The sequence below is a fragment of the Salmo trutta genome, chromosome 38 (genome assembly GCF_901001165.1).
Source record: "Salmo trutta chromosome 38, fSalTru1.1, whole genome shotgun sequence".
Classification (NCBI taxonomy): Eukaryota; Metazoa; Chordata; class Actinopteri; order Salmoniformes; family Salmonidae; genus Salmo; species Salmo trutta.
Genome location: NC_042994.1, coordinates 4,898,868 through 4,918,448, shown reverse-complemented (window position 1 = coordinate 4,918,448; position 19,581 = coordinate 4,898,868). Strand labels below are relative to the sequence as shown.

General features: G+C 41.6%; 1 protein-coding gene across 1 annotated transcript in view; it reads right to left on the bottom strand.

Moving 5' to 3' along the window:
• The window catches only part of LOC115178801 (structural maintenance of chromosomes protein 3), a 28,655-nt gene extending 10,450 nt beyond the window's left edge, over window positions 1-18,205 (bottom strand). Inside the window, exons 1-22 of the mRNA XM_029740126.1 lie at window positions 18,008-18,205; window positions 17,290-17,365; window positions 17,097-17,135; window positions 16,907-16,974; window positions 16,731-16,802; window positions 16,546-16,625; window positions 16,351-16,429; window positions 15,696-15,813; window positions 15,145-15,320; window positions 14,833-14,913; window positions 14,086-14,250; window positions 12,974-13,095; window positions 12,407-12,620; window positions 12,123-12,226; window positions 9,569-9,668; window positions 7,837-7,997; window positions 7,424-7,565; window positions 7,112-7,262; window positions 6,635-6,787; window positions 4,714-4,865; window positions 3,945-4,103; window positions 89-196 (exon numbers count right to left, since the gene is read on the bottom strand). Coding sequence (XP_029595986.1) covers window positions 89-196; window positions 3,945-4,103; window positions 4,714-4,865; window positions 6,635-6,787; window positions 7,112-7,262; window positions 7,424-7,565; window positions 7,837-7,997; window positions 9,569-9,668; window positions 12,123-12,226; window positions 12,407-12,620; window positions 12,974-13,095; window positions 14,086-14,250; window positions 14,833-14,913; window positions 15,145-15,320; window positions 15,696-15,813; window positions 16,351-16,429; window positions 16,546-16,625; window positions 16,731-16,802; window positions 16,907-16,974; window positions 17,097-17,135; window positions 17,290-17,365; window positions 18,008-18,022 — 2,535 coding nt within the window. The 5' untranslated portion in view covers window positions 18,023-18,205. The remainder of the gene's footprint in view (window positions 1-88; window positions 197-3,944; window positions 4,104-4,713; window positions 4,866-6,634; window positions 6,788-7,111; window positions 7,263-7,423; window positions 7,566-7,836; window positions 7,998-9,568; window positions 9,669-12,122; window positions 12,227-12,406; window positions 12,621-12,973; window positions 13,096-14,085; window positions 14,251-14,832; window positions 14,914-15,144; window positions 15,321-15,695; window positions 15,814-16,350; window positions 16,430-16,545; window positions 16,626-16,730; window positions 16,803-16,906; window positions 16,975-17,096; window positions 17,136-17,289; window positions 17,366-18,007) is intronic.
• Window positions 18,206-19,581: the final 1,376 nt, after the last annotated feature.

Here is a 19,581-nt window from a genome sequence, read left to right as displayed (position 1 = left end):
TGTCTGTTTGGAAAATTCTAGAACCGTACCTCTACTGTGGAACCGGACCTGTTCTAGGTTTAGTTTTGCACATTGTGTAACACCATACCTGTTCTACTTGGTCGAGGCGTTTCCGTAGGTTCTCGTTGAGGTACGTCTCCACCCTGGTCATGATCCCCTCCAGCTTGATCCTCTCATTCAGCAGCTGCCTGTTGTCCTACACACAAAGATAACCTGATGAATTACTCCTTTCGTACAACAATACATCACACACAAACACAACAATCATGTTTGTTCTACATTCATGTCCTCATCTTTCATAACAAAATACAGAACACATTTCAGAGAGAGAGACTCCCTCTGTTCGTAATAGAATAGATGAGAGAAAAAGAGCGTACCCCCCCACACACCAAACAAATGAGCCTTCATAAGAAAGAAAGAAAAATGAATTTAGAGAAAAAAAAAATAATGAAAAGAACTGCAGGCGGGGAGAAAAAGAGAGAGCGAGGGAGAGGAGACTGAGGGTCACAGCCCGTCTACCTACTCCTGTACAGAACATGAGTCTATTTCTATATCGGGGACGATTGCATAACGTTAGCAGATAGACCGGCTGAGGTGGCTACTGAGGTGGTCATTGTGAGCAGCTGGTAGTGTGTCTGTGTGGTTGGGTGTGAATGCAGTGCCCACACCACAGCAGCTAGCTAGCGCTCAAACTCATCGAGGCCACTTAAAACTCGACTGTGAGTCTTAGGGTGTTTGTATCAAAAAGGCAAAGACAAAGCTGTTAACAATCCATGTATGATATAACAACGGAAGGAACAAGACAGTGAAAAAAAAAGTATTTCTTTTTTATTTCACCTTTATTTAACCAGTTAGGCTAGTTGAGAACAAGTTCTAACTTACAACTGCGACCTGGCCAAGATAAAGCAAAGCAGTGTGACACAGACAACAACACAGTTACACATGGAATAAACAATAAACAATAAACAAGCCAACAACACAATAAACAGTAGAAAAAAAGAAAGTCTGTATACAGTGTGTGCAAAAGGCATGAGGAGGTAGGCAATAAATAGGCCATAGTAGCGAAGAATTACAATTTAGCAGATTAACACTGGAGTGATAAATGAGCAGATGATGATGTGCAAGTAGAGATACTAGTGTGCAAAAGAGCAGAAAAGTAAATAAAAACAGTACGGGGATGAGGTAGGTAGATTGGGTGGGCTATTTACAGATGGACTATGTACAGCTGCAGCGATCGGTTAGCTGCTCAGATAGCTGATGTTTAAAGTTGGTGAGGGAAATATAAGTCTCCAGCTTCAGCGATTTTTGCAATTCGTTCCAGTCACTGGCAGCAGAGAACTGGAAGGAAAGGCCGCCAAATGTGGTGTTGGCTTTGGGGATGACCACTGCTGGAACGTGTGCTACGGGTGGGTGTTGTTATCGTGACCAGTGAGCTGAGATAAGGCGGAGCTTTACCTAGCAGAGACTTATAGATGACCTGGAGCCAGTGGGTTTGGCAATGAATATGTAGCGAGGGCCAGCCAACTAGAGCATACAGGTCGCAGTGGTGGGTGGTATAAGGTGATTTGGTAACAAAACGGATGGCACTGTGATAGACTGCATCATAAGCATTAATTTTCTTCTTTCATCAGGGACAGGGTGATAAATTAGAATCAAGTGAACTTCCGCTTTTCATTCACTCACTGTCTGTATTCTTGACAATATCCACAAACTTTCTCAACCAGGTATTACGTCATTCGGGGCAGAAGATACATACCCCGTACAGGCCTAATTGCAAGAAGATACATGTGCTAAATTACTTTCTATGTTCTGAAATGGCATGTAGAGCTCTGGTGGAACTCATCAAACCTTTGAAAAGATGCCAAGAAACAACATTTGATTTAGATGTGTGGTATGAAACATTTTGTGATATTATATATTCTGAAATAGGAAAAAAATTATGCGAATAAAGAAGTCCAGGAAAATTTACAAGCCGAACAAGTCTTTTTGGAATGATGAGCTAAAGGATCTATGGTCAGTAATGTGCAAGGCTGAGTACTTATTTTTACAGTGTAAAGATAGGAATACAAGAGAACATTTTAAGAAAAATCTGCATATGTTTGATAAAACAGATATAAGAGAGGGCAGTTATTACACCTTGAGGGGATACAGACAATACATCCTCAACAGTTTGAGTCAAATAAACAAGTTGTTTCCAAAACGACATAAGAAAATTTCAATGGAAGTCAGGGAAGAGCGGGGGGGGGGGGGCTGAACTCTGATATTACACAGGCTCTTAAGGATTGGGAGAAAGGGTTTGCTAGTTTGTTTTCAGGTATCGAAAATGTAGCATATTTTGAGGAATCATTTTATAAAGACATATGTTCCCTGAGAACTAAAACAGAAAATAAAATGTCAGAACCCTCATATATATGTAACCCGTACTTAAATGAGGAGCTGTCTACAAAAGTTAACTTGTTGAGGATAGGGGGCAGTATTTTCACGGCCGGATGAAAAACGTACCCAAATTAAACTGGTTACTACTCTGGCCCAGAAACTAGAATATGCATATTATTAGTAGATTTGGATAGAAAACACGCTGAAGTTTCTAAAACTGTTTGAATGGTGTCTGTGTATAACAGAACTCTTATAGCAGGCAAAAACCTGAGAAAAATCCAACCAGGAAGTGTAAAGTCTGAGAATTGTAGTTCTTCTTTTGATTCTCTATCGAAACTACAGTTTCTGTGGGGTCACGTTGCACTTCCTAAGGCTTCCATTGGCTGTCAACAGCCTTCAGAAAGTTCTTTCAGCATTCTCCTGTCACTGGGCAGATAATAGGAGCTCAGTCAATCAGTGGACTGCCTGTGGACAAAGGGATTGGATATGCGCGGTCCCGCTAGCGCGCTGTTCCTTCTTTTTCTCCTTGAATGAATACGCTATTGTCCGGTTGAAATAGTATCGCAATTTTACATTAAAAATACCATAAAGATTGATTTTAAACAGCGTTTGACATGCTTCCAAGTATGGTAATGGAACATTTTTACGTTTTCATTTTTACTTTTCGGCGTTATGCCTTTGGATAAGTGATCTGTACGCACGATCAAAACGGAGGTATTTGGACATAAATATGGATTATTTCGAACAAAAACAACATTTCTTGTGGAAGTAGCAGTCCTGGGAGTGCATTCTGACGAAGATCAGCAAAGGTAAGAGAATATTTATAATACTATTTCTGAGTTTAGGTGACCCCGAACTTGGCGGGTGTCTGTATAGCTTGCTGTGATGGCGAGCTATGTACTCAGAATATTGAAAAATGTGCTTTCTCCGTAAAGCTATTTTAAAATCTGACACAGCGGTTGCATAAAGGAGTACTGTATCTATAATTCTTAAAATAATTGTTATGTATTTTGTCAACGTTTATGATGAGTATTTTTGTAAATTCACCGGATGTTTTTGGTGGGAATACATTTTCTGAACATCACGCGCCAATGTAAAATGCTGTTTTTGGATATAAATATGAACTTTATCGAACAAAACATACATGTATTGCGTAACATAATGTCCTAGGAGTGTCATCTGATGAAGATCGTCAAAGGTTAGTGCTTCATTTAGTTGTGTTTTGGGTTTTATTGACACGTCCTTGCTTGGAAAATGGCTGTGTGATTGTCTATGTACTCTCCTAACATAATCTAATGTTTTGCTTTCGCTGTAAAGCCTTTTTGAAATCGGACAATGTGGTTACATCAAGGAGAAGTGTATCTTTAAAATGGTGTAAAATAGTTGTATGTTTGAGAAAGTTGAATTGTGACATTGTTGTTGTTTTGAATTTGCCGCCCTGATATTTCACTGGCTGTGTCCGGCAGGTGGGACGCTAGCGTTCAAACACCACATACAACCATACATCCACACACAGTGCCCTGTTTAAACTTGTTCCCCCTGTAGTCTTTCATTAACTGTCTCCTTACCTGCTGCAGCTGTCTGATCTCGTCGTTGAGGTCATCCACACGTCTCTGGTCCTCCAGACTGAGCTGAGAGAGCAGGTCTGTCCCCAGCTCAGCCTTCAGAGACTCCCTGGTGGACTCCATGGCATGGAGACTGGCCTCTAGAGACTGCAGTGAACGTTGCTGTGAGGAGAGAACAGAGGAGAGATAGTTGAAGAGAGGAAGAGTTACAGGGTAGACACCATGGAATGGAGACTGGCCTCTAGAGACTGGAGAGAGCGTTGCTGTGAGGAGAGATTGAATGGGTTGAAATGACTTTATCAATACCCAAAAGATGCCATTTGGTTTGGAAGCAGCAGGCACAGTTTATGCTAGTACAGTGCAGCAATGTATTCATGTATTCAACTGGTGGACTACATGTTCAAGATAATTCAAGAAGTCTAGACAGAAGAAGACACCAACAATCATAAAGTTAGCTATATAACTGTAGGCTACCTTAGGCATGAATGTCTTCTCAGACTGCTGCTACATTTTCTCAAATGTAAAAAGGCGGGGTGCTTGTCATGGTAGCATAATACTGACATTTGTAGGGTATAAAAATACACCCTTCTCATCATCCTTCTGGATGTGCACGGTACTTTTCTGAATCTCAAAACAATCTGAAATTTTTTGTCATAACGCTGAACTGGATCAAGGTCTGATTCAGTCAACTACGACTACATTTTATTCATGATTCCCTTGAATAGGGCCCAATAGAAACCAAGAGACACATTGAAGTCCAAATCAACCTCACCTTCGGCATGAACGTCTTCTCGGACTGCTGCCTCTTCTCCTTGAGCATCTTCATCTCAGACAGGATGGAGTCTCTGGAAGCCTTGAACTTCCTCTGCTGGGTCTCAATCTGCTGCATCTGGTTCATCAGCTGGTCGATCTCATTGTTGATACGTGATGCAGGGTTAAGGAACATACTTCATAAACAAATAGGACCTATATATATAACCTATAGATCTCATTGTTGATACATACAGGGGAGGGTTAAGGAACATACTTCATACATGATGGATATCATTGTTCAATTGATTGATTGGTTGGTTTTTGGGATTTATAACACACTTTGGAGAGGCTCAAAGCATGTAACATTGTATTGGTTAAACTCAAATCATCCAAAACTAGATATTTCGTTTTCCATACAATTGAAGTGGCCATCAGCAATTTAAACAATAAAAATTGGACTCCCTGCCCGTTTGGGTTAAAAGCTGAGGGACAGGGCTGGAGAAATGTAACCGCTCTCAAATTCATAGGACTGACCACCCATGATATAAAAATTATAGTTTTAACCATGTTTTGAGTCTATATAGTGTTTGTTTACATTTACTTTGTTTACAAACATTGGCGTAAAACAAGCTTATATATTTTGGCGTATGACAGCTGAACTAAGCTCATCAGGCATTTCTAAATTTGATTCTTCAAGAATCAATGGGTCCATATCATAATTAATAAGTCAAAAAATGATGTAGCAACTACAGATTGCCCCTTTAAAGACTGATTTAAAATAAAACAGGCAGGCATCTCCCTAATGGCAAGCTTATCTAAGGACAACACACCATCACCGACTGAGCCCCTGTATTTAGGACTAAAATGGCATATTAGTATCTCTGGTGTCTGACTCACTTCAGGTCCACTGTAGGGTAGGGAGTTGAGTTAGTGTACAACAAGCTAGACTGAGACAGGACCATGGTAAATGGGTCAGATCAATACATGCCTGTATTCCTGACTAATCAGAAACAAAAACAGTGCCTATAAAATCCCCGGTGCGGAAAATGCGGACAGAATCATGGAATCCAGACATTAAAACGGAATTCAACAATATAAAAAAAAACGCATTGAACTTAGTAGGGAATCAACTAAATGTATTGAATATTAATTTGCCCAAGTTTATCATAATAAATTAACAGAATGCATAAGTTATTCGTATTTCCTAAAACTGCTTGTCTACCACCTTGTGTAGCCATTTGCGATGATGCTAATGAGTGTCTTCTGTTAGATGGAAAGGCTTTCCCGAAAACCTTTTCATTTAAACGTTAACTACAAAGTAGCCTATGCTTACCTGGCAGATTGATATGGTTATTTGCATCAGTATGTGTTTTGCAATCTCTACCATCACGTGCACTACAAAAACACAAATGAACTACCTACATGGACATACTATCTCAACTAACCGGTGCCCCTGCCCATTGACTCTGTACTGGCACCCCCCTGTATATATTGTTATTATTTTTTTTACTTCTTAAAGCGTTGTTTGTTAGGGGCTCGTAAGTAAGCATTTCACTGTAAGGTCTACACCTGCTGTATTCGGCGCATGTGACTAATAAAATTTGATTTGATTTAAACAACAGCCAAGTGCTTGGTGTGCACTCGAACGAAAAGGGTAACTACATCCAAAAATACACGTTTCCAATTAAGCTGCTTTTCCCTTTTTTTTTTAAAAGTGTGATTTTGAGATCGAAAACCTGAAGAAACAGGGGAAAACAGAAACCTGGAAAAACAAAATGGAGAAAACGGAATTTGGGGAGAAACAAAACGGAAATCAGACAAAAACAATCTAATTTTATAGGGCCCTACAAAAAAAATCAGTTTGGGTCTTTAATTTAGAGGACTAGGAAGATCTGTGTGAATGAATGAACCAACAAACCAGCAATGGAGTTTAAAGATATGTTCGATGTTCCTGCGGAGGTTCTCATTGAGTTTGGCCTCCAGCTCTCCCAGCTCCTCCTCAGCCTTCCTCATGTCCTTCTGCAGCTCCAGACGTGACTTCCTGGTGTCATAGTAACCCCCTGTCAGCGCCCCGCGGTGGGACACCTGGTCACCTGAGAGACACAGTAACAAAACAAAACAATTACAAAAAATATATATAAATAACAAAATTACACACCAGAAAAATAACGAATTAAATTACAATTAAAATAACTAAACTGTCCCACAGCACACTAACTGGTATGGTACTGTGCTGGTCACCTCTGCAACAGAAAAACACCCGTGATCTCAACTCACAAACACAACAACAAAAACCGAAACGCTTCAAAATCTACACTAAGAAACCTCTAGTTACTTGAACATAGACTGTAAAAGGCAGACAAGAATTGGTGTCATGTACATTAATTGTCATCTTGATCACGTAAGTCGTCACCTACCCTCCAGAGTTATACAGTCCATGGTGAATGCCCTGGCCAGCTGGGTGGACACCTCCATGCTACGACAGATCAGGGTCTTTCCAAACACGTGCTTGAAGGCCTTGTCAAACTGCTGGCTGTAGCGCAGCTTGCTGATCATGGGGATGGCATCCTAAAGGAGAGAGAGAAGAAATATAGGTCAGTTTAACGATCTTTGACGACCCTAAGTCATAGCAGGCCTGGGTCAAATACATAGTACAGTATTTGAGGTATGTTTCATTTTTTTGCTTGGTTACACTTTTAGGACGATTCCATTCAAGAATATTCCCTTACGTTGGTCTCAGGGTAGGCGGTGTCCCTGACATCCAGCTTGCTGAGGGGCAGGAAGGTGACCTCTCCAGGCAGGTTCATTTTGTTGAACTCCGTCAGGATCTTGGTGCTCACCTCATCTGTCTCCACTATGTGGTAGAACAACCTAGTCGAGAGGGGGACATGAAGGAGTATGAGCTGACAAATTTGAGTAACAGTTACTTTTACATTGAGGAAACAAGCTTCTCTCTGGCTTTCTCAATGGTCTTTCCACGATTCACCGTGTCCCCTCTCCCCGTCTCCTTCTCAAAACACACCGGAGGTCAGAGAGTAAGAAACTCAGATCTTCTCCTCCAATGTGTTCTCCAATCCAGGAGAAAAGAAACGACATAAGGTATACAAAAAAAAAAACTATTGAAAAAGAGTCCGTCACTCACCTGGTTCCCGCAGTGACCTCCACACAGGTGTAGAAGGCGGGCTCACACTCAAAGTTGTTCATGACGATGCCATGGTAACCGTTGATGACGTGCTGGTTGATCCCCTTTCTGCGGAAATGCTCCAGCACCTTGTTGATGCTGTCAATACCATTCAGAATGGCCTAGTGGGGACAAAAACAGCAAGATTTGCCTTAACATTTCAACACTTTTTAAATGCATATTTATCTGTGGCGTCATACAAGCGTCTTCATTGGGGATGGGCATTTGAAAAGATTTAGAATAATATCCTACATTTTTTTCAGATATTCGGACAATTGAAATAGATTCGTTTTAAAGAAAGCACTTGTTTTGATCCCCACGTCCTTGTCTACAACTCAATTCATATTAAAACAGCCTACCTGTTGGTTGCTCATTGTAGCCTAATCCTCATAATTTAGCCAATTTAATTCCGTAATTCTAAGTCCATTTAGCATTGATTAGAAATCTCCCACTTCACTTGCTACACATGGAGCCTTTGATGGTAGTGAAGCTTTGATTGACCCACAATAAGCCATATGCGTGAAAAGTGTGTAGGCTACCGGCACCTCTTTTTCTGTTTGTTATGGGGCCCAGTCATAAAAACGATCAAACTGTTGTTTTATTAAAATGTCATGGTCTGTCTTTGTATGTACTCTCGGAAGTCATTGAAAATTAACGTCCGTTTCGAGATTTATAATAATAGTGCCCATCCCTAGTCTACGTAGGTGGAAATAGTGATTCTCCACATTTTGTAGTCCAAAAGATAAGTACTCTCTGTGACGTCCCAGGTGTAAGGCAGCTTCGACCAGACCACTCAAGCAAAGTAAAGACGGCAATCACCAAGTTAACCATCTGGAATTTTGATAGAACGTCATTTTGAGGAGATTTTGATTGAAGAAAGGACTGATTAGTGTGACTGAAAAAGTAATAAGCAGCTGAGTCATAGACACACACTGTAGATTTCTAGGAGAGTGGGGAGAAAGGGGTGGGCTGATTCTTTGTTAGAGTGTCTTTACCTCTACGCAATTTCTTTCCCTAAGAATTGGTTGAGTCACAAAATCACTACCCCTCTCTCTTTCCCCAATAATGGAGTCACAAAGTGAGTCTTCAGTGTTCAGGTGGGATTGCTTTCATCAGTGACTCATCGTTGCTAAAGCCGAGCCATTGACGTCGGTTGAGTAGGTAGTGCGACGGCGTGTGTGTGTAGCCTTTATTTCGTGGTGTGGACTTAATAATTCATCTGTAACACCAGGCCCATGACATGACTGGTAGTAAACAGTAAATATGTGGAAATGAGTGTCCATGTGAAGGTGTGTGTATTCTTTCTCTTTGGCCGTGGGGCAGGGAGTATATAAATGGATGGGTGTGTGTAAAGGTGTGACCTTCGTAATCTATGATTGCCTCAGAAGATTTACCACATGGCTAGTAAAGGGAAGGTGTGTGTACTTTCTAATCTGGCATTGATTCATAGATAAATGGAACTACCACACATGGTTTAGCATAAGGCTAGTAGGATGATATGGATTACATAGACATTCATGTAGAGGTGAAGGTGGGTCTTCTATAATTAATATGACTCATAGGTCAATCTAACGCCATGGGGGGGGTTATTTTGACCTGCCGGTGGCAGTATGATGATATGCATGATATGACGATGCATGCTAAGGGGCGAGTGTGTGTGTGTGTGTTTCGTTGGGTAGGAAGTCACACTGACCTTGCCGGTGGCTGCTCTAAGGAGCTGTTGTTTCTTCTCCAGCTCCTCTCGTTTGGCTGCCAGGGCCTGCTGCTCAGCGTTCTCCTCCCGCCACAGATAGCTGTTGGAGGCGCACAGACAAACACACTGCTAGTTTAATGCATTAACTTGTCATTCAGTCCAAAAGACATTGTACCAAATTATGCAGCCAGGGCAAATATTGTAAATGCTAATTTTGTTGAATCATTTCCAGGAAAATGCCTTAATTTTGAGAGCAGCTCTATTGTAAACTTTAATGACCCATATGTCATATTCATCGTCTCTAGTCTTCTCCCTCCTCCTTACACAACTCAGTATCTCAAGGCCCTTCTCTACAGCACACAGTGCAAAGCTCCAGGCAGCGTCCAACATCCATCTCACAGTGTTATAAATACCCCTCCATTGTTAAGGAGAGGAGAGGGGAAAGGCATGCTGACATTCACAGCAGAGCAGACCATAGTCTGGTAAGGAAATAAAGGTTGCCAGGCGGAAGATGAATGAAAGTCTTAACCTGTCAAGGTATAGGGGGCAGTATTTTCGATTTCGGATGAAAAACGTGCCCAGAGTAAACTGCCTAATACTCGGGCCCAGAGTCAAATATTTGCATATTATTAGTAGATTTGGTTAGAAAACACTCTGAAGTTTCTAAAACTGTTTGAATGATGTCTGTGAGTATAACAGAACTCATATGGCAGGCAAAAACCTGAGAAAAATCCAACCAGGAAGTGGGAAATCTGATGCTTGTAGTCTTTTCAAGTCATTGCCTATCTAACACACAGTGACTTAGGGTTCATTTTGCACTTCCTAAGGCTTCCACTAGATGTCAACAGTCTTTAGAACCTAGTTTCAGGCTTTTGCGGTGAACACAGAGCGAACAAGAAGGCTGAGAAGTCGGTGACTCAGAAAATGACATGAGTTTTGTGGCGCGCGTTCACGAGATGAGGTAGCTGTGTTCCATAACGTTTTTCAAGACATTGGAATCGTCCGGTTGGAATATTATTGAAGTTTTATGTTAAAAAGGCCCTAAAGATTGAGGCTATACAACGTTTGACATGTTTCAACGAACGTAAATATAACTTTTTTAGACTTTTCGTCGTGAAATTTTGGGCTCGCTTCCTACATTTGGAGTAGCTTACTGAACGAGCTAACAACAAGGAGGTATTTGGACATAAATAATGGACTTTATTGAACAAAACAACATTTATTGTGGACCTGGGATTCCTGGAAGTGCCTTCTGATGAAGATCATCAAAGGTAAGTGAATATTTATAATGCTATTTATGATTTTAGATGACTCCAAAATGGTGGGTATCTGTATTGCCTGTTGTATTTTTCTGAGCGCCGTACTCAGATTATTGCAAAGTGTGCTTTCCCCGTGAAGCTTTTTTGAAATCTGTCACAGCGGTTGCATTCAGGAGATGTTTATCTATAATTCTTTGAATAACAGTTTAATATTTTAGCAACGTTTATGATGAGTATTTTTGTAAATTGTTGTGCCGATTCATCTGCAGTTTTGGAGGGAAAATATTTTCTGAACATCACGCGCCAATGTAAAATGGGTTTTTTGGATATAAATATGAACTTTATCGAACAAAACATTCATGTATTGTGTAACATTGAGTCCTAGGAGTGTCATCTGATGAAGATCGTCAAAGGTTAGTGCTGAATGTTAGCTGTATTTATGTTTTTTTGTGACCCCACTCCTGCTTGGAAAATGGCTGTGTGGTTTTTCTTGTGTTGGCACTGTCCTAACATAATCTAACTTTATGCTTTCGCCGTAAAGCCTTTTTGAAATCGGACAATGTGGTTGGATTAAGGAGAGGTGTATCTTTAAAATTGAGTAAAATAGTTGTATGTTTGAGAACTTTGAATTCTGACATTTTGTTGTTTTGAATTTGGCGCTCTGATTTTTCACTGGCTGTTGAATAGTGTGAACCATGGGTGGGACGGTAGCGTCCCACGCAGCCCTGAGACGTTAAGGGGGAACAACCATCCAACCTTTAACACGGTGGAGGTCCAATCAGGGCTAATAGGCCTTCGTCTTACATTTTAGTCATTTTAGCAGACGCTCTTATCCAGAGCGACTTACAGTAGTGAATGCATACATTTCATAAATTTTTTCTCCGTACTGGTCTCCCGTGGGAATCAAACCCACAACCCTGGCGTTGCAAACACCATGCTCTACCAACTGAGCCACACGGGACCTGGGGTCTTGCATTCCAGACAAAGTAAATACATATTTTCTAAGTAAATAAATATTTAAAGTGCAAACCATGACTCAATGAGGAAAGAGTAAAAAAAAGAAAAAAAGAAAAGAGCAAAGAAAGTTACGATTTATATGTTAGAATCAATATATAAAAGCGCAAATGATGACTCAACAAACATTGACCAAAAAGCAGTAAAGAAGAAAGAAAAGCGAGATGGCGAAGTAAAGATTTACAGGTTCAAATCAATATCTTTGCCTAACAGTGCAATGACTCAACCCAAGAAACAAGATGGAGCAAAACAAATGATTAAGATATGGATCATGATCTTACTTTCTCTCGCTCTGCAGCTCGTCCTTCTTATTCTTGACTTCGTAGTATTTCTTGTCCAGCTCTTCCACCCTGGTCTTCACCTCATTCAGGTCCTGGTCCAGTTTCTACAGGGGAAAACAGACCAGTCAGATAGAAACTTGATCCCAAGAATTATAGAATAGAGTGAAATCTAGAACAGAATCGAACATTCTATTTAAACAAAATCATTCTTATAAGGCATTATAATCAACCATAATAGTTCCAATTGAACTATAGCATAATGAGTCATGAGTTAGGTTCCATACACTATACTGTTCCAGGTTCTTCTCCTTGTTGGTCTCAGTGTCCTCCAGGTCTTTATGGATGGCAGCAATCTGCCTCTTCTTGTCATTGATGGCCTGGTCTAGGGACTTGAGTTCCTTCTTGATCCACTTGTCCCTCTCCTCTTTAGAAGTAAACTGGCTGCCACGGCCCTGCTTGGCGTACAGGTCTGTTCTCTCCTGGGTGGCCTGGGCCAGTCTGGGTGGAGCGACGGATGACAGGAGGTGTTAAAAGGTACATGGGGAAGTTCAGAAAAAATATCTGAAAGGGGGGCTTATTCCTTATTTAGTGGCCTACTAATAAGGTGCCATGTTGGACACACTCCAGTCTATCATCAATGAGGATTACAAGAGTACCAACTTCATTCACCTTCTAGTGGATCATTCTTACTGACTTCTACCACATTCTAATTTTCAGCAACATCAGGTGTAACTAACATTACATGGGGGGAAAAAATGAGTAAATATCCTTTTACGAATACATTAAAAAGATGTATATTAAATTATTAATTCATTGTTGAGCCTTGAGCAGTGTAGGGTTTTCCTACAGACCTGGCGATGCCCCTCTCCTCCCTCTCCTTCACAGTGTTGAACTTGGGCTCAGTCTCCTGCAGCTCCTTCTGCTTCTCCTCTATCTTCTCTAGCAGCTTCTGCCGCTCCTTCAGTAGACGTTTCTGGAGGAGGAATTCATTATTATTAAATAGAAACAAATAGTGACAATGGGTGACACTCAGAGGCATTTGAGGATACTCATATGTGTGTGGGGTCATCGCTGAAATAAGTTCAAACGCCAGCAGATTATCTTTTATCTACACGTGATTACTCTAGATATGTCAACCATAAGGGAAAGGGGATACCTAGTCAGTTGCACAACAATGCATTCAACTGAAATGTGTCTTCTTCATTTAACCCAACCCCTCTGAAGAAGAGAGGTGCCGGGAGCTGCCTTCATCGATGTCGTCGCCGCCGCCTGGGGAGCTTCCTAAAGTCTGCTTTGATCCATATCACTCAGATAGGATCATGTGACTCACAGCAGTCAGAAAGGCAGATGACGCAGGTACACCCACCCGCTTTCTCCCTACTTCCCTCTTCCTGCCCCCCTCCAACCATCCCAACAAAACAATGCTAACAAGAAAGCTGTTGCAACATTCTCCCGGCCAGGTGGGCCTAATCCAACCTCGCTGAGATGCTGCTGTCTAATCTGCAACACACACAGGGATTGGGGCCAGATCTATTCCCTTGGGCCACTGCCCAGAATGAAGGGAAGGGATGCAGGGAGAGAGAGAAAGAGAGGTTAAGACTAGCAGTAAGGGGAGAGGGATGGAGGTGTGTGGTGAATCAGTGACGCAGATGGAGAGGCTTCTGTCCTTACCCTCTGAGAAAAAGAAGGGGGGGACGGAGGGATGGAGAAAAGAAGAGGTAGGTGGTGTTGGAGGTGTGGGGGGATTATAACTGACGCAGATGGAGAGGCTCCTGTTTGAGGATGGAGAGGTAGGTACGTAGTAGGTAAGGATGGCGAGTCTCACACACACATCTAAACCCACACACAGTGACGCAGATGAGGAGGTTTCTGACCGCCCCGTTTCTTCGGTTCACTGTTGCCAACTACACACCACTCTCTATCTCAGACACGCACACACACCACCACCACCGCGCTCCCCTACCTTCTGTTCGCTGTTGCCGGCCAGCTCCTCCTGCAGGTCTTTGGATTTGAGCTCCAGCTTGGTCCTCTGTTTAATCTGCTCCTGTCTCTCTGAGCTCAGCTGCTCCTTCTCCTCCTTCATGGCACTGATCTTAGACTTCTTCTCACGCACCACACGCTCCGTCTCCTACAATGGGAGGAAGAGGAGGCCATGAGAGGAATAGCACGTAGACTAGATGGACACTGACTGAAAAAAGCTGGTCAGGTTTGCATACACAAGAGCCCTAAGATAGAAACCTTTTTTTGTTTTACCCCCTTTTTCTCTTAAATTTCGTGATATCCAATTGCGATCCAATTACAATCTTGTCTCGTCGCTGCAACTCCCCAACGGGCTCGGGAGAGGTGAAGGTCGACTCATGCGTCCCCTTGAAACATGACCCGTCAAACCGCGCTTCTTAACACCAGCCCGCTTAACCCGGAAGCCAGTTGCACCAATGTGTCAGAGGAACCATCATTCAACTGATGACCAGCCTGCAGGCGCCCGGCCCGCCACAAGGAGTCGCTAGAGCACGATGAGCCCTCCCCCCGCCAAACCCTCCCCTAACCCAAACCCTCCCCTAGTCCTTTTCAGCACGGTTACAGGAACTGTGGTGGATGGATGCATAACCAGGCCAGCTCAGTACAGCTTGGCTCAGTAGTGTGAAAAGCTGATCATATCCATTTACACTCCAAGCCATTCTGTGCAAATACTGTATGCAGAATCACTTACCTCTACTTTGTCTCTGGCATCCTGCTGGGCATCTCTCAGATGTCTGGACTTGTCTCCACAGGTCTCTCTCTTGGAGGACAACTGAAAAAGGAAACAGAATTTAAAAAACAGTTAACTATGCAATCAAAAATATCAAATGCCATTTAAAAAAGGAAGAATTTGAAAGGCCAGACAACAAAAGCAAACCCCTACCAACTGAAAGTTACTTTTTGTTAGACATCCTTTGCCCATGATGAATACAATTTAATAGATATTTATTTCTCAACCCAAACTCCATAAACACATTTTGTTGATTTTTTAAATTCTTGTTACCTCGTCCAGCTTGGCGCGTGTCTCGTTGAGCTCCTGGTTATAGATAGTGTACTCCAGAGCCCTCCTCATCTTGTCCCACTTCTGGTACTGAGCCAGCTCCTCCTTCTCATCCTCCAGGGTCTGGAGACGCTCCTCAATGTACTTCAGCAGCTCATTGATCTTCTCTCTCTTACCCTCTGGGGGAAACACAAAAACAGTGCACCAGTATGTTATTTAGGTCTAGTTATATCTATAGCTGTGGTGGCCCAACCAAGGGCCATTTGTAATAGGAAAGGGAGATGCTTATTCTGGGAACTCAATTTATAGCTTTTCCTTGGAAAATAATTAGGAAATTGAAAGAGCAGCATTTATTTAGAAAGTTTGTGCGATAGGTCTGAAAGTCGACTGTTTCTTTCCGTAGATAACTGCACGCTTTGAATTTGTCTAAATCAAAGCCCATCTTAGGTAGTGAGTCAGAATACCTCTGCTTAGATCTGGTGACTGAATGCATGTGAACAGAGTCTTAGATGGTGTCATCGTAGACATATAGAGAGACTTTGATTCTTCTGTACCTGTTTCCTTCATGAGGGAGATGGACTCCTCCTTGCGCTCGTCGTACACCCTGGTTCCTGCCACCTCACGCAGCAGCTTCAGACGCTGGGAATCAGGGGCTGTAGCCATCTGGTTAATCTGGATACATGATAAAGAGAGGAAACACACATAAACGATACCCCTGTAGAACTTACGTAAAAAGTGATCTGGATACAGGATAAAGAGAGGAAACATATGAAAGGTATCATATGTATAAAGTTATATGGTTGATCTGGATACATAATGAATCAAATTTTAATTGTCACATACGCCGAATACAACAGGTATAGTAGCCCTTACAGTGAAATGCTTACTTACAATTTGTAAGTCGCTCTGGATAAGAGCGTCTGCTAAATGACTTAAATGTAAATGTACAAGGGGTGCAAATAGTCTGGGTAGCCATTTGAGAGAGGAAACATATTAAAGGTATTCTTTGTATAATTTATGTAGAAAGTTACATGGTTGTTCTGGACAAGGGAAAACATGTTACTTAAGATATGATATGGTATGATACGTTGGGTTGTATGAACAGATATAGTCAGCACAGTGGTGCAAAGAAACATGTTTGCAGCAAATAAACAATGAATGTTGCACAACGGAGCCTGTTTAGAGCATATGTTCATAGTGCTGTCTTACCTTCCCCTGCTTGACGATGTAGTAGGGGTTACTACGGGAGAAACCAGCACTCTCCAAGAGGTTCATGACATCATTTTTACTGGAACAAAATCAACATACATGATTGCTGATTACATGATGATTACATATTCAAACAGAGAGGCAATTTTCGATCGTTGCTCAGTCACAACAGACGTGTAGTCAACAGATACTTACGTCACCATCTTCTTGTCTAAGAAGTACTGGTCCTTCTTGGCGCCGATGACACGGCGGAGGGACACCTCCTCTTTGTCGATCTGGAGGGAGAGTGAATTTATTGACCAACGAACGGAGAGATATCAAACTAAACATGAGAGACTAAATAGTCAAAAGGTGACAATCATGTTTGGTGAGAATCTTACCGGCAACCTGTTGTCAGAATTGTCAAATATAATCTCCACAAAAGCTGAGATAACACGAGGACCAGTTCCCTCCTGCAGTGACAGGGAATAACATTGTTATAACAGTGTTATAGGGTTAACAACAGACTGAGGATTATATAATATCCATTACTGTTAGTATAACTTCCACTACTTACATGGAGCAAGGCCAGGCGCTGTTCGGGGCGAAGATGGCTGAACTCATCACTGAGCACAAACTGAATGGCTGAAAAACAAACATTTGTTTTTGTTATATACAGCAAATAAATGCATCACCATTTTTTTATATTCTTCTAATTTCATATGGTAGAAAACATCAGAAGAGGACAGGGGAGAGTGCGCACTTACCGTAGAAAAAGTTACTTTTTCCAGATCCATTTCTTCCCACTGTGAGAAAACAACATACAGGGAGGGAAATGTCAGTCAATCAATGGATGGAAAGGCAGCAGCCCATTGTTTCCTCTACCTACATCGTGATGTGTTGTTGATGACTAAAGATAGCTAGAGGTTTTGGGAGAAAGTAAACATTGCAGAATCTCACCGATGACATTGGACTTTGGACTGAAAGGATCCACCACAGTCTGGTCCCTGTAACTTCGGAACCCCTGGATGATGACCTGAGAGGTTAAGAAGGGAAGTGCAACTGCTATCACAAATCTGAAATGATCCATGCTTGCTAGTTACAGCACCATTGCATTGAATAAACGATTCAGACATCCACCAATAGTTTTTCACAGGATGTTGAAATTAGCTGCTAACAATTGCTAGCCAGCTAGCTTGTTAGCTATGTCAAAAGGCAAACTAATGTCATGCAAGCTAGATGGGGCAGTATCTTCCGAGCTAGCTTAGCTAATAACAAACAACGTTATCTGAATAGCTAGCTAATGTGACTACTTTATAAATGGCTTGCCCTGATAGCTAACTGGCAAGATAGTTAGCTGCCCTAACTAGTTACGTTAGCTGGATTGAAGAAAGTTACCACATATTGCTAGCTACTGTAACGTTAGCTAGCGACTAGCATCACTACTACTTGTACCTGTGCTAACTAGCCTACTGACAGACATGGTCCGAAATTATTTGCAATCCGGCACATGACAATTTTCGTAGATTACTTTTCCAAGTGCAGTATTGTAGACTATATCCAGCTAGCTACATGTAAATGTACAGTACTTCTTAGCTAAAGCTAGCTATCTGGCTAGGCCGCAAGCATCCTTTTCAGAGAGCGGGTCGTCGACATGGAGCTTGCGCCGCTAGTTTACCTGTTTGATGTACATGGTCGCCTAATCAGGAACTTTCCTCAGAAAGCGAAACAAACAACTTAAATAAATACCCCTTCTCCTTCAATAAAGGGAAGGTGGGCTTTTAAAGTGATTATTGTGAATATTTGTTCAAAATGCATGTATCCAAGTTTGTTGAAATATCCTGGCGAAAGAGAAACAACAAGGAAAATGGCGTCACGAGCGGGATGAAATGGAACAGTCAATAATGAGAAAAGAGGGGGAGCATAGATATTTAGATTAATGAATATTAGATACAATCGAAATATAAAATGTTACTCGTTTACCCGTTAAAATATCAATATATAAAGGATATGTATAAATGTGAACTTGATTCATACAAGTACATACAACATATTTATTATTAGTATTCTGTTTTATCACATCCCCATTATTTGTACTTGGTATGGTCCTCATGCGTGCGATTGTTGGGCGCCAAAGAGCTGACAGAGAAAGTATATTTTGGTACAGTATTTAAAACTGCAATACTGTATTTTGAAAAACTGTGTTTTCTTCGCCAAACGAAGGACTGAGGGAGGGATATTTAAATACGAGAGAGAAGAAACAGGCCACCCATTTTCATAATTGTTTCCTAAATGTGACACTGAATGATGTTCTATGATTTCCACTCAGAGTATATTTAAAAAAATTTAATATATATTTTTTTAACCTTAATTTAACTAGGCAAGTCTAAGCATGCATGGTCAACAATGCTTCTGTATCATTAATTAACTCAAAATTGCTACAATGTAGTCATCATAGACTAGTTTGGATCTCTCTCTTTTTAGGTCGCTGCAGGTGTCACTGTTGCCTAATGCTAATCTCTTGGCCTAGCCTACTACTGTATGGTTATGTATCCATTATCTTAATTATGCATATGTGTCAGAAGAGGCTGGTGGGAGGAGGTATAGGAGGATGGGCTCATTTTAATGGCTGGAATGGAATCAAAGGAATGGTATCAAACATGTTTGATTCCATTTATTCCATTCCTGTCATTTATTCCATGAGCCTGTCCTCCTATAACTCCCCCCACCAACTTCCACTGATTACTTTGTTACTGCGTTTGAAATACGGTTCAAATAAGGATTGTGATCGATCAATCAATCAAATTCATTTATAAAGCCCTTCTTACATCAGCTGATGTCACAAAGTGCTGTACAGAAACCCAGCCTAAAACCACAAACAGCAAGCAATGCAGGTGTAGAAGCACGGTGGCTAGGAACCAGGCTATGAGGGGTGGCCAGTCCTCTTCTGGCTGTGCCGGCTGGAGATTATAACAGAACATGGCCAAGATGTTCAAATGTTCATAGATGACCAGCAGGGTCAAATAATAATAATTACAGTTGGTTTTTTAGGGTGAAACAGGTCAGCACCTCAGGAGTAAATGTCAGTTGGCGCTTCATAGCCAATCATTCAGAGTATCTCTACCGCTCCTGCTGTCTCTAGAGAGTTGAAAACAGCAGGTCTGGGACAGGTAGCACATCCGGTGAACAGGTCAGGGTTCCATAGCTGCAGGCAGAACAGTTGAAACTGGAGCAGCAGCAGGGCCAGGTGGA